At 53.2% G+C, this 14,801-nt stretch overlaps 1 protein-coding gene across 1 annotated transcript; it reads right to left on the bottom strand.

Moving 5' to 3' along the window:
• Positions 1-4,103: 4,103 nt before the first annotated feature.
• Positions 4,104-14,518, bottom strand: LOC132836887 (protein unc-93 homolog B1-like; the record flags this gene model as incomplete). The annotated part of the gene is made up of 5 exons (XM_060856451.1): positions 4,104-6,619; positions 7,967-8,085; positions 9,015-9,294; positions 9,815-9,997; positions 14,394-14,518. Coding segments are annotated over 5 exons (989 nt in total), but the record flags the coding sequence as incomplete, so codon positions are not given.
• Positions 14,519-14,801: the final 283 nt, after the last annotated feature.

Below are 14,801 nucleotides of genomic sequence, written 5' to 3'. Positions count from 1 at the left end.
TGCTCACTCACACAGACACTCGCACAAACCTGCTCACTCACACAGACACTCGCAAACCTGCTCACTCACACATACACTCTCACAAGCCTGCCCACTCACACACACTCTCACAAACCAGCTCTCAGACACAGACACATTTAAACCTGCTCACGCACACAGACACTCTCACAAAACTGCTCACTCACACACACTCTCACAAATCTGCTCACTCACAGATTCACAAACCTGCTCACACACAGACACACTCACAAACCTGCTCACACACACAGACACTCTCACAAACCTGCTCACGCACACACACACTCACAAACCTGCTCACGCACACACACACTCACAAACCTGCTCACGCACACAGACACTCACAAACCTGCTCTCTCACACACACACTCACAAACCTGCTCTCTCACACACACACTCACAAACCTGCTCTCACACACACACTCACAAATCTGCTCACTCACACTGAGGCACTCTCACAAACCTGCCCACTCACAGACACACTCACACACAGATACACTCTCAAACCAGCTCTCAGACACAGACACATTCACAAACCTGCCCACTCACACTGAGACACTCTCACAAACCTGCCCACTCACAGACACACTCACACACAGATACACTCTCAAACCAGCTCTCAGACACAGAAACATTCACAAACTTGCTCACTCACACAGACACTCTCACAAAGCTGCTCACTCACACAGACACTCTCACAAAACTGCTCACTCACACAGACACACTGAGAAAACTGCTCACTCACACAGATCCACAAACCTGCTCTCACACAGACTCACAAACCTGCTCACTCACACAGACACACTCACAAACCTGCTCACACACACACAGACACACTCACAAACCTGCTCACACACACACACTCTCACAAACCCTGCTCACTGACACAGACACTCTCATAAACCTGCTCACTGACACAGACACTCTCACAAACCTGCTCACTCACACACACATACACACACACACACTCTCACAAACCTGCTCTCACACACACACACACTCACAAACCTTCTCTCTCACACACACACTCACAAACCTTCTCTCTCACACACACACACACTTCACAAACCTGCTCTCTCACACACAGACACTCTCACAAATCTGCCCACTCACACAGACACACTCACAATCCTGCTCTCTCACACAGACACACTCACAAATCTGCTCACTCACAGACACACAAACCTGCTCACACACACAGACACTCTCACAAACCTGCTCTCTCTCACACACTCTCACAAACCTGCTCACACACACACACTCTGATAAACCTGCTCACTCACACAGACACTCTCACAAACCTGTTCACACACTGAGACACTCACAAACCTGCTCACTCACGCTGAGACACTCTCACAAACCTGCCCACGCTGAGACACTCTCACAAACCTGCCCACTCATAGACACACTCACACACAGACACGCTCACAAACCTGCTCACACTCACACAGACACTCTCACAAACATGCTCACTCACTCACACAGACACACTCACAAACATGCTCACTCACTCACACAGACACTCTCACAAACATGCTCACTCACTCACACACTCTCACACAGACATGCTCACAAACATGCTCACTCTCTCACACACACACTCTCACAAACCTGCTCTCAGACACAGACACACACACAAACCTGCTCACTCACGCACTCTCACAAACCTGCCCACTCACAGACACACTTAGAAACCTGCTCTCTCACACACAGACACTCTCACAAACCTGCTCTCTCACACACAGACACTCTCACAAACCTGCCCACTCACACAGACACACTCACAAACCTGCCCACTCACACAGACACACTCACAAACCTGCTCTCACACACACACTCACAAACCTGCTCTCACACACAGACACGCTCACAAACCTGCCCACTCACAGACACACTCACAAACCTGCCCACTCAGACACACTCACAAACCTGCCCACTCACAGACACACTCACACACAGACACACTCTCTAACCAGCTCTCAGACACCGACACTCTCACAAACCTGCTCACTCACACAGACACACTGACAAAACTGCTCACTCACACAGATTCACAAACCTGCTCTCACACACAGACTCATAAACCTGCTCACACACACAGAGACTCTCACAAACCTGCTCTCACACACACAGACACTCTCACAAACCTGCTCTCTCACACACAGACTCTCACAAACCTGCTCTCTCACACACAGACACACTCACAATCCTGCTCTCACACACAGACACTCTCACAAATCTGCTCACTCACAGACACACAAACCTGCTCACACACACAGACACACTCACAAAACTGCTCACACACACAGACACTCTCACAAACCCTGCTCACTGACACAGACACTCACAAACCTGCTCACTCACACACACAGACACTCTCACAAACCTGCTCACTCACACACACACACACTCACAAACCTGCTCTCTCACATACAGACACTCTCACAAACCTGCTCTCACACACACATACACTCACAAACCTCTCTCACACACAGACACTCTCACAAACCCTGCTCACTGACACAGACACTCTCACAAACCTGCTCTCACACACACACAGACACTCTCACAAACCTGCTCACTCACACACACACTCACAAACCTGCTCTCTCACATACCTGCTCACTCACACACACACACTCTCACAAACCTGCTCTCTCACACACAGACACTCTCACAAACCTGCTCTCTCACACACAGACACTCTCACAAATCTGCTCACTCACAGACACACAAACCTGCTCACACACAGAGACACTCTCACAAACCTGCTCACACACACAGACAAACTCACAAAACTGCTCACACACACAGACACTCTCACAAACCTGCTCTCTCTCACACTCACAAACCTGCTCTCTCTCACACTCACAAACCTGCTCTCTCTCACACACTCTCACAAACCTGCTCTCTCACTCACACACACAGACACACTCACAAACCTGCTCACTCACACAGACACTCTCACAAACCTGCTCTCACACACACACACACTCACAAACCTCTCTCACACACACATACACTCACAAACCTCTCTCACACAGACACTCTCACAAATCTGCTCACTCACACAGACACTCTCACAAACCTGCTCTCTCTCTCACACACACTCTCAGGAACTTGCTCTCTCTCTCACACACACACACACTCACGAACTTGCTCTCTCACACACACAGACACTCTCACAAACCTGCTCACTCACACACTCTCACAAACCTCTCTCACACAGACACATTCACAAACCTGCTCACTCGCACAGACTCACAAACCTGCTCACTCACACAGACATGCTCATAATCCTGCTCTCTCACTCAGACACTCACAAACCTGCTCTCACACACACACACACTGATAAACCTGCTCACTCACACAGATACTCTAATAAACCTGCTCACTCACACTGAGACACTCACAAACCTGCTCACTCACACAGACACACTCTCAAACCTGCTCACACACACACACACTCACAAACCTGTTCACTGACATAGACACTCTCACAAACCTGTCCACGCACACACCCACTCTCACAAACCTGCTCACTCACACAGATCCTCTCACAAACCTGCTCTCTCACACTCACTCACAAACCTGCTCACTCTCACAGACACTCTCACAAACCTGCTCACTCACACACTCTCACAAACCTGCTCGCTCACACACACACTCACAAACTTGCTCACACACACACTCTCACCAACCTTCTCTCGCTCACACGCGCATTCTCACAACCCTTCTCTCGCTCACGCACACTCTCACAACCCTTCTCTCGCTCACGCACACACTCTCACAACCCTTCTCTCGCTCTCACGCACACTCTCACAACCCTTCTCTCGCTCACACGCACACTCTCACAACCCTTCTCTCGCTCTCACACACACTCTCACAACCCTTCTCCCAGTCCAACACCAGTACCTCCCTATTTGTTTTAAACAGTTGAATCTTTAGGATTCTTTCAGCACAACGACTTACATGGGTCAGATAGAGATCATTGTGATCATAAACTGACACAAATACAAGATGATCAATTTTCTAAACTGACTGCTATTCAGGATAAAAACCATTCACACCAGTTATTGGTCACAGAAAATAACACTTTATTGTAAACGCAACAATTATCGAACAAATGGCACAGAGAGAGAAATGATTAATTACCTATTCCTTTACGACCTGAACTCCACCTCTTTTAACTTCAAACGCAGTTACACACAATCATTTTCAAATGTTGTGTCAAATTTTGTCTCGAGTGTGGAAAATATGGACAGGAACAATAAAAGTCCAAAGAACAGGAGTCCAGATCATAAGGGTAGGTTAAATAATCTCAAATTCTTTGGATTTGAGCAATGCTCCTTAAAGGGATGGCTGCACAACAGATCAGATGTCCCTCGGATCTTCACTTGGATTGGAGGAGGCTTGATAAATATTCCTATTTTTTTGTTTGTTTCTTTTCTGTCAGAGAGAGGAGGGAGCAAGAGGATTTTCTCAAAATTGGTGCTTTGTGAAAGCCACGGGATTGTCATCAGGCAGATTTTCCTTCACTCAAAAAGTCTTAATAATGCGCCAACCTCACCGAACACAAACAAACGTTGATGATTTCCATCAGATTTGAGTCCAAGTGTCATTCTTGTTCGGTTTCTTGGAGGGCTTCCTTCTGCGAAGCCTGGCAGACTTCATCCGACTCAACTTGAAGTATGAACACATCTCCCTCCTTCATGGGATCCAGGATGTCGTTCCCACCTATTTGCCGTAGGTGAGCGTACGGCCACTTCCGGATTCTCGCATTCAATTCTGATCTTTCCACTTTAGGGAAGATGTTGTGGAACGCGAAATAGTTCAGAAATGACTTACAAGTAAGCTGCCAGGGCTCGAGGGTTTGAGGTATAGGGAGAGGCTGAATAAACTGAGGGCGGTTTTCACTGCAGCGTCAATAGCTGAGAGATGAGCTTATAGATGTTGATAATAACATGAGGGGTATGGGTCGAGTGAAGTTCTTTTTCCCCAATTGGGGAATCCAAAACTAAAAGGGTCTAGGTTTAAAGGTGAGGTTTCAAGATTTTGATCACAGAAAGTATGGAATGAATGGCCAGAGGAAGTGCTTGACGCTAGCATAATCACAGCATTTAAAGGCATCTGGATAGGTATGGGCCTAGCAAGTGTGGTCCAGTGGGTGCGAGGGACGAAGGGAGCAGAGGGGCAGGGCTGGACGGGGGCAGGATGTGGGGGACCGGGTTAGACAGGGGCAGGGTGTGGGGGACCCGGTTCGACGGGGGCAGGGTGTGGGGGACCCGGTTCGACGGGGGCAGGGTGTGGGGGACCGGGTTAGACAGGGGCAGGGTGTGGGGGACCGGGTTAGTCAGGGACAGGATGTGGGGGGGGCAGGGTGTGGGGTGGCAGGGTTTGACAGAATCAGGGTGTGTGGGACTGGGTGAGACTGGGGCAGGGTGTGGGGGACCGGGGTCAAGTGGGTCCAAATGCTGGCAAATTGAGGTATTCATTTAGAATATCAGATTATTGAACACAGAACAGTACAGCGCAGAACCTGCCCTTCAGCCCTCGATGTTGCACCGACCTGTTAACTATTCTCAGCTCGTCCCCCTACACTATCCCATCATCATCCATGTGCTTATCTAAGGATTGTGTAAATCTCCCTGACGTGGCTGAGTTGAATACATTAGCAGGTAGGGCATTCCACACCCTTACCACTCTCTGTGTAAAGGACCTGCCTCTGACATCTGTCTTGAATCTGTCGCCCCTCAATTTGTAGTTATGTCCCCTCGTACAAGCTGGCGTCATCATCCTAGGGAAAAGACTTTCACTGCCTACCCTATCTCTTATCCTCTGATCATCTTGTATGTCTCTTTCAAATCCCCCCCTTAGCCACTGCCTTTCCAATGAGAATAGACCCAAGTCTCTCAGCCTTTCCTCATAAGACCTTCCCTCCAGACTCGGCAACATCCTGGGAAATCTCCTCTGCACCTTTTCCCAACCAGTTGGACTGAAGTAATTGTTTCCGTGCTGTACATCTGTGACACTAATCGATCATGGAAATCTGTCACGTCAAACATCACCAGAGCAATCCAGGCTTCCCACCTCTAACCAATGACCGTTCCAAACTTTCCCGCAGCCTCCTTTACTGCACGCGAATTGAGACGGACCCTCGCCCCAGACAGGGACGCTGAGCATTCCCGGTTTATTTTTAAGAAAGATGTCTGAAGGGCTTGTGGTCTTCAGATCCTTGCGGCGAAGCAGCTGGTCGAGGGAAGTGGCATCAGCAAATGAGTGGCTTGGCAGCTGGTGATGGGCGACAGGCCGGTGCCAGTCAGTCCCGCTGCTCAGCCAAATCGGGGTCACCCGGCTGGCAAACGCCAGCGCCCACTGGCTCCTGGTCCCCGTCCGGCTCAGTGGCGTGGCTCTGCCTCTCGGCTTCCTCGTCGGACTGGTCAGAATTGTCATCCTCCAGGTAGCGGTAGCCCTTCACCTTGTGCTGGGGCTTGGGGATACGGGGCACACGGAACGGGACCCTCCGCGCCAGCTTGCGCTCCATCCACAGGTAGGAACCGATGGCAACGACCAGGGTGGCCAGCAGAATCGATAACTTGACCTAGGGGAGTGACACCAAGAGTGGGGTTAGCTCCTCAGCAACACCCCCTTGACACAGTCCGCGGTAAGTCCTCCCTGGATGGGGACAGCTCTGGGTGAGACACAAGGGAAAGTCCTCTTGAGTTCTCAACCTGAAATCCGGGCACCCTCTCCAATAAAGTTCCCATCAAACACTCCCAGGACAGGGCCAGGTTCTGAACCCAAGTCCAGTGGAAGGAAAGCTTCCACTGGGTGGCACGGTGGCATAGTGGTTAGCACTGCTGCCTCACAGCGCCAGAGACCTGGGTTCAATTCCCGACTCAGGCGACTGACTGTGTGGAGTTTGCACATTCTCCCTGTGTCTGCGTGGGTTTCCTCCGGTCAATTCCCGACTCAGGCGACTGACTGTGTGGAGTTTGCACATTCTCCCTGTGTCTGCGTGGGTTTCCTCCGGGTGCTCCAGTTTCCTCCTACAGTCCAAAGATGTGCAGGTCAGGTGAATTGGCCATGCTAAATTGCCCGTAGTGTTAGGTAAAGGGGTAAATGTAGGGGAATGGGTTGGTTGCGCTTCGGCAGGTTGGTGTGGACTTGTTGGGCCGAAGGGCCTGTTTCCACACTGCAAGTAATCTAATAACCTCACTACCTACTATTCCCAGGACGGTGAAAATATAGGGGAAAAATACCTCTACACTTTCAAACCCACAATGTCGCTGTCCACAGTGAAAACAACCAGGAGAGGGACAGCGCGGTTTCAACAGAGTGTCAAGACTTCTCTACTTCTATGAAACCTGAAAATACATTTCCTCGACACGATATCAATCAAGACCAGGCCCCGAAGGCAGGGTTAGCAGGGAGCAAGATACAGAGTAAAGCTCCATCTAAACTGTGCTATATCGGGGAGGGGACGGGGGCGGGTGGGCGAGGGGGCGGGTGGGCGAGGGGACGGGGGTGGGCGAGGGGACGGGGGCGGGCGAGGGGACGGGGGGCGGAGCGAGGGACGAGGGACGAGGGACAGGGGGAGGGACGAGGGACAGGGGGAGGGACGAGGGACAGGGGGAGGGACGAGGGACGAGGGACAGGGGGAGGGACGAGGGACGAGGGACGAGGGACAGGGGGAGGGACGAGGGACAGGGGGAGGGGGGAGGGACGAGGGACAGGGGGAGGGGCGAGGGACAGGGGCGAGGGACAGGGGCGAGGGACGAGGGACGAGGGACAGGGGGAGGGACGAGGGACAGGGGCAAGCTCCCTGTGCACTCCCTCCCAAAGACAGATTTTGAGAGACTGCTTGGAATCCTCAATACACAGCTTGGGCATCTTGAAGGCGAGCTGTGATACTGGCCTCCACATCATCGTTGATGGACACACTGACCTTCATGTGGACGCCAGACCAGAGATAGACAACAAAGATCGCGATCGCCTGCCACCAATGATAGATGGAGAAGATGAAGTCCTGTCTTTCTTTGTCCTCATACAACATTCCCAACAGAGCTGGAGGAGAGAGCGAGAGGTGAGGCTCAACATTCATCCAAATCCATGTTAAAGACAGAGTAGATAAACACACAGACATATACTCGCGTGGAGATAGCTCCCTGCAACAGCAATCGTGCCCCTCCCCCCAACCGTCCCCGTGCTCCTGCACCTCAGCCCCCTCCCCAACTCTCCCCCTGCTCCTGCACCTCGGCCCACTCCCCAACTCTCCCCCCGCTCCTGCACCTCGGCCCACTCCCCAACTCTTCCCCCGCTCCTGCACCTCGGCCCACTCCCCAACTCTCCCCCCGCTCCTGCACCTCGGCCCACTCCCCAACTCTCCCCCCGCTCCTGCACCTCGGCCCACTCCCCAACTCTCCCCCTGCTCCTGCACCTCGGCCCACTCCCCAACTCTCCCCCCGCTCCTGCACCTCGGCCCACTCCCCAACTCTCCCCCCGCTCCTGCACCTCGGCCTACTCCAACCCGCTCTCACTCCTCCCCAAATTCAACCCAACTCCCACAACGTGTCCCTCATCCAAGTGGCCCCCACGCCTCCGACTCCCGCCGCCTCACCCCACCAGCCACCACCCTTGCCCCACGGGCTCCTAGACCTCGCCCCACGCAGCCGCCACCCACCCCTCCCTGACTCGCCGTGCTCCGGCACCACACCTCTGCCTCTCCCTGACTCACCCCACGCCCTCTCCGTTCCCTGACTCTCCCCCTGCCCAACCCCCCTCCCTGGCCCACCTGCACCCGCACCCCCCACCTCACCCCAGACTCTCCCCCCAACCACACACCCCCTCGCCCCTCCTGCCTGCCTCCCCAACTCCCCCTCACCTCCCACACCTCTTCCCGCCCAGCTCCATCTTCCCTTTGCTCCCCACCCCCACCTTTCCAAGCTAATCGTTTCTTGGCACATTTTCCGCTCCCCACCCCCCTGTGTACTCACTGGCGAGGCTGGTCTTGTTGAGGGCAGTGCCAAGCCCCCAGAGCACAGCCACCACATAGACCCCCAGCAGACTGGCGGTCTGGCTGTCCCTGGGCGTGGGCGCCCAGCAGAAGAGGACGACGATCAGCAGGAGCTGCACCGAGGCGCCCAGCAGCAGCGGCGCCGAGCGGGGGATCCGGAGCATGGTCAGGGCCAGGAGCGAGAAGGCAGACGCGGAGACGCCATAGGCGATGATGATCATGGTGAGATGCTCCAGCCCCAGCGAGCACACGCCATACGACTGAGGGCGAGGCATGGAGGAAAAGAGAGACAGAACATTTGGAGTGAAACCATCCGGTGACAGAGCGAGCGGGCACGCGACGCGGAGGGGTTGGGAGGGCGCGCAACGATGGGGGCAGGGTCGCAGGGGTGGAGGGCACGGTAGGGGGGCTGGCACAGGCAAAAGGCGGGCAGAGGGTGGGCTAGAGATCTTGCATGGGCAGAGGACGCACTGGGGGTGGCTGGCATAGGCAGGGGACGCCCCAGGAGGACGGGCACAGGCCTGGGGGCGCTGCAGGGCACAGACAGAGGAGGCGCTGCAGGGCTGGCACAGGCAGCTGGCACAGGCAGAAGGCGTGGGAGAGGGGGGACACAGAGGCGCACAGTACATGAGGGGTGGGGTGGACGAGACGGAGCACGTGCAGGGGGTTGACGCACAGAAGGAGACCGAAAGCACCGTGTCATTGCCTGACGCCATCCTGTCTCAGCAACAGATCTCCGAATCCCAGCCCATTAAAATGGGACGGCGCTGCCCCACTCACCAAGGCAAAGCCTGTACACGCGAAGAGCACTTCAAAGCCGCTGTAGATGAAGAAGGGCAGCAGCAGCCGCAGGCGATAGTCTCGCATGTGCTTGAAGGGCAGCTGGAAGATGTTGCCCCAGCCAATGCTGCGCAGGTCAATTTCCTCAGTGGGCCGGTAGGCAGGGCCACAGAGAGTCAGCACCTGCAACAGAGAGGGAGGGAGAGGTACACACACGCACACACAGACACACGGGGGGGGGGGGGGGGGGAAGAGAGTGGGGGGGGGAGGGGGAGAGAGAGAGACAGACACACACACACACAGTGGGGGGGGAAGAGTGGGGGGGAAGAGAGTGGGGGGGAAGAGAGTGGGGGGGAGAGAGTGGGGGGGAGAGAGTGGGGGGGAAGAGAGTGGGGGGAGAGAGTGGGGGGGAGAGAGTGGGGGGGGGAGAGAGTGGGGGGGGGGGGGGGTGGGGGGGGAGAGAGTGGGGGGAGAGAGAGTGGGGAGAGAGAGAGGGGGAGAGAGAGGGGGGGGAGAGAGAGGGGGAGAGAGGGGGAGAGTGTGAGAGGGAGAGAGAGAGAGGGGAGGGAGAGAGAGAGAGAGGGGAGGGAGAGAGAGAGAGAGAGAGAGAGAGAGAGAGAGAGAGGGGAGGGAGAGAGAGAGAGGGAGGGAGAGAGAGAGAGAGGGGAGGGGGAGAGAGAGAGGGGAGGGAGAGAGAGAGAGGAGGGGAGGGAGAGAAAAAAGGGGAGGGAGAGAGAGGGAGACACACCCACACACACACACACGAGAAAGAGAGCACGACACACAGGAGAGACAGACAGATAGATAGACAGACAGACAGGGAGATACACACAGGGAAGAGAGACAAACAGGCACACACACGCACACACACACACACACGGACACAGGAGAGGAGATGTGTGAGAAAGAAAAATAGAGAGAAAAAGAGAGACAGACAGAGACAGACAGAGTGTGAGACACACAGAGGAGAGAGACAGTGAGAGAGAATGCACCCAGCCATTCCTCCCACAGTCTAACAGCTCTGGCAAGCTCTTCAGATGGAGGGTGGGGCAGTGAAGGGTCAAGACCAGAGAGCAAGAGCTTGGGGACAGAGAATGGGGATTGGAGTGAGGAGTCAGGGCCAGAGACCTCGGCCTCACAGTCATATCGAGAGGCAACTCGGCTCGGGGTGGGGGGGGGGGAAGAGTAGGCAAAGTGGGAGGAAAGTCAAGGGTCACTGGCAGACAGCCAGTGCGAATAGGGTATCGGGGTAATGGGCCGAGGAGGAACTGAACTGGAGAGAGAGAGTAAGGGGCTGCGATAATGGTTCATAACCAAGCAATCCTTATTCCCTCCCACCTTCACTCATCACATCTCTTTTCAGTCAGTGTCTGGCAGAGAGTGGGGATAAAATGGTGGCAGCTGAAAACGTGTTGCTGGAAAAGCGCAGCAGGTCAGGCAGCATCCAAGGAGCAGGAGATTCGACGTTTCGGGCATAAGCCCTTCTTCAGGAAGAAGAAGGGCTTATGCCCGAAACGTCGAATCTCCTGCTCCTTGGATGCTGCCTGACCTGCTGCGCTTTTCCAGCAACACATTTTCAGCTCTGATCTCCAGCATCTGCAGACCTCACTTTCTCCATAAAATGGTGGCAGCCGGTGACACCTCAAGGTCAGTGTTGGACCCATGAATATTCACATTGACCATCGAAATGAAGGAACTGCGGGAATTTTGGCTGTATCTGCAGATGATACAAAGATGGGGAGAGGGATAGGTAGCACTGAGAAGGATTTGGACACGTTAGGAGAGTGGGCAAAGATGTGGACTGTTACTTTAAAATGTGGAGAAAATTCAGAAATCTAAAGTCAAAGAGACCTGTGTGTTCCAGTCCAGGAGTGTCTCAGGATAAACTTGGAGATGGAATCAGTAGTTTCGAAGGCAAATGGAAAGATGGCATTTACCTTGAGAGGATTTGAACATATAAGCAGGGACGTCCAGCTAAGGCTCTGGGTCAGACCACATTTGGAGTATTATGCGCAGTCCTGGGCCCCATACCTCAGGAAGGACGTACTGGACCTGGGAGCGTGTTCAGAGGAGATTCACAAACAATCATCACAGGAAAGTGTGGTGCTGGAAAAACGCAGCAGGCCAGGCAGCATCTGAGGAGCAGATTCTCCGATTCTCCTGCTCCTCGGATGCTGCCTAGCCTGCTGTGTTTTTCCCAGCACCACACTTTTCAACTCTGGTACTCCAGCATCTGCAGTCCTCACTGTCTCCTAATCATCCCAGGAACAAAAAGCTTAACATAGGGGGAACGCTTGAGGACACTGGGTCAGCACTCGGTGGAGTTATCACAGAACAGTACAGGCCCTTCGGCCGCCTAAGATCAAACTAACCCACATACCCTTTCATGGTACTGATTTCCAAGAGTCGTTTAAATGTCCTGAATGTGTCTGATTCTGTGTAGTCCACACACCCACCATTCTCTGTGGAAAGAACCTACTTCTGATATGTCCCCTAAACATTCCTCCAGTCACCAATGCTACCTCATGGTAGACATTTCCACCCTGGGAAAACCTTTCTGGCTAGCCACTCTATCCACACACTCCTCATCTTGTCCACATCTTTCATCCTTCTTCGCTCCAATGAGACAAGTCCTAGCTCCCTCAACCTTTCCTCCTTAGACCTGCCCTCCAGTCCAGGCAGCATCCTGGGAAATCCCCTCTGCACCCTCTCTAAAGCTTCCACATCTTTCCTAGAATAACGTAATCAGAACTGGACGCTATCGATCTGGAGCATAGCCTAATGGCTCTTAAATTCAATCCCCCGGCTACTGAAAGCCAAAACAATGCCTTCTGAACAACCCTATCAGTCGGGACAGCACGCTGCCTCACAGCGCCAGGGTCCCAGGTTCGATTCCAGCCTGTCTGTGGAGTTTGCACATTCTCCCCGTGTCTGCGTGGGTTTCCTCCGGGTGCTCCGATTTCCTCCCACAATCCAAAGATGTGCAGGTTCGGGTGAATTGGCCATGCTAAATTACCCATAGTGCTCAGGGATGTGCAGGTTAGGGTGGATTGGCCATGCTAAATTGCCCCATAGTGGTCAGGGATGTGCAAGTTAGGGTGGATTGGCCATGCTAAATTACCCATAGTGCTCAGGGATGTGCAGGTTAGGGTGGATTGGCCATGCTAAATTACCCATAGTGCTCAGGGATGTGCAGGTTAGGGTGGATTGGCCATACTAAGTTGCCCCATGGTGCTCAGGGATGTGCAGGTTAGGGTGGATTGGCCATGCTAAATTACCCATAGTGCTCAGGGACGTGCAGGTTAGGGTGGATTGGCCATGCTAAAAATACCCATAGTGCCCAGTGATGAGCAGGTTAGGGTAGATTGGCCATGCTAAATTACCCATAGTGCTCAGGGACATGCAAGTTAGGGTGGATTGGCCGTGCTAAATTACCCATAGTGCTCAAGGGTGTGCAGGTTAGGGTGAATTGGCTGTGCTAATTGCCCATAGTGTGAGGTGCATTAGTCAGAGGGAAATGGGTCTGGGTGGGTTACTCTTCGGCGGGTCAGTGTGGACTGGTTGGGCCGAAGGGTCTGTTTCCACACTGTCGGGAATCTTTTAAAAAAAAAATCGCACATCAAAAATGAGGAGGTTAAAAGGGTCAGTTAGATTTGGAACGTCAGCTCTTTTCTCTCCTTACAGATGCTGCTAGACCTGCTGAGATTTTCCAGCATTTTCTCTTTTGGTTTCAAAAATGTGGAGGTTCTTTGGGGAAGCACCTGCTCCCACGCAGGCAACGGCGGAATCATGGGTGAAGGAACCTTGGGTGACCGGGATGTGGAATATCTAGTCAAACAGGAGGGGGAAACTTGCTTAAGGTTGAGCAGGCGAGGATGAGACAGGGCTTTAGACAATTCCAAATTACCCAGGTAGGAACTGCGGAATGGAGCCAGAGGAGAGCTGTAAGAGGGCATGAATAAGCTTTAGTGGGTCAGATTAAGAAAAAAAAAACCGAAGGCGTACCATATTTTACGTGAGGAACAAGAGGAATGGCCAGTGTGAGGGTTGGGCTGATTAGGGTAGCAGTGGGAACTTGGGTCTGGAGTTGGAGGAGGAGGCAGAGTCAGAATCATTGGTGACCTTTAAGCGGCAATTGGACAGGTACATGGATAGGTGCTTAAGCTATGACAAATGTTCGGCACAACATGATAGGCCGAAGGGCCTGTTCTGTGCTGTATTGTTCTATGTTCTATGAACATCTTTCCAATAGGAAGGAGACCAGAATTGCACGCAATATTCCAACATTGGCCTAACCAATGTCCTGTACAGCTGTAACCTGACCTCCCAACTCCTGTACTTCTCCAGAATCTAAAGACTCCTGGAAAATCTACCATCTCTGTTACCAGTTCCTTCAAATACACAATCTCAATGTTCATTTCTATCCTGGGGGATCATTGACATCTGCAACAGCGTCATAGCCTCCATCTCAAAACCCCGCTCAGTCCCTCATCCCGGTGTGTGTCGCTCTCTCTCTCTCTCTCTGTGCCCTCGATATCCTTCTCTACCCTCTGGCTCCACACGACGTTGGGCGATGTACCAGTATCATAGCGAGGAATGCGACACCCATCAGCACACTCTCCACCACAATGAGGCTAATGCTCTGAGGCAGCTTCATCAACACAGTCTTGTTCAGACCCTCGATCAGTCCCTTCATCTCGGTACCTGCCACCAAAGCAACCAAACAACACAACAAAACAAAATCACTATGCACATTTATCACAGGTTTCAGAGACACGGAGCAAGAGTGCACCTCCCCCCCTCCTCTCCCTGGTCCACTTTTCTTTACCCACACTCGTCGCTGCTGCCCCCAGGTCTCCCTGTGGTTGTGTGAATCAGTGTGCTGGCATGTGGGCATCAGTGTGCTGGCATGTGGGCATCAGTCTCTCGCTCGCTTACTCTGTGTCTGTCTCTCTGTCTCTCACTATGTGTGGCATCTGCCTCCCCC

The sequence above is a fragment of the Hemiscyllium ocellatum genome, chromosome 48 (genome assembly GCF_020745735.1).
Source record: "Hemiscyllium ocellatum isolate sHemOce1 chromosome 48, sHemOce1.pat.X.cur, whole genome shotgun sequence".
In the NCBI taxonomy this organism is placed as follows: Eukaryota; Metazoa; Chordata; class Chondrichthyes; order Orectolobiformes; family Hemiscylliidae; genus Hemiscyllium; species Hemiscyllium ocellatum.
Note: the sequence above shows the minus strand (reverse complement) of the source record. Positions and strands in the feature narration are given on the sequence as shown.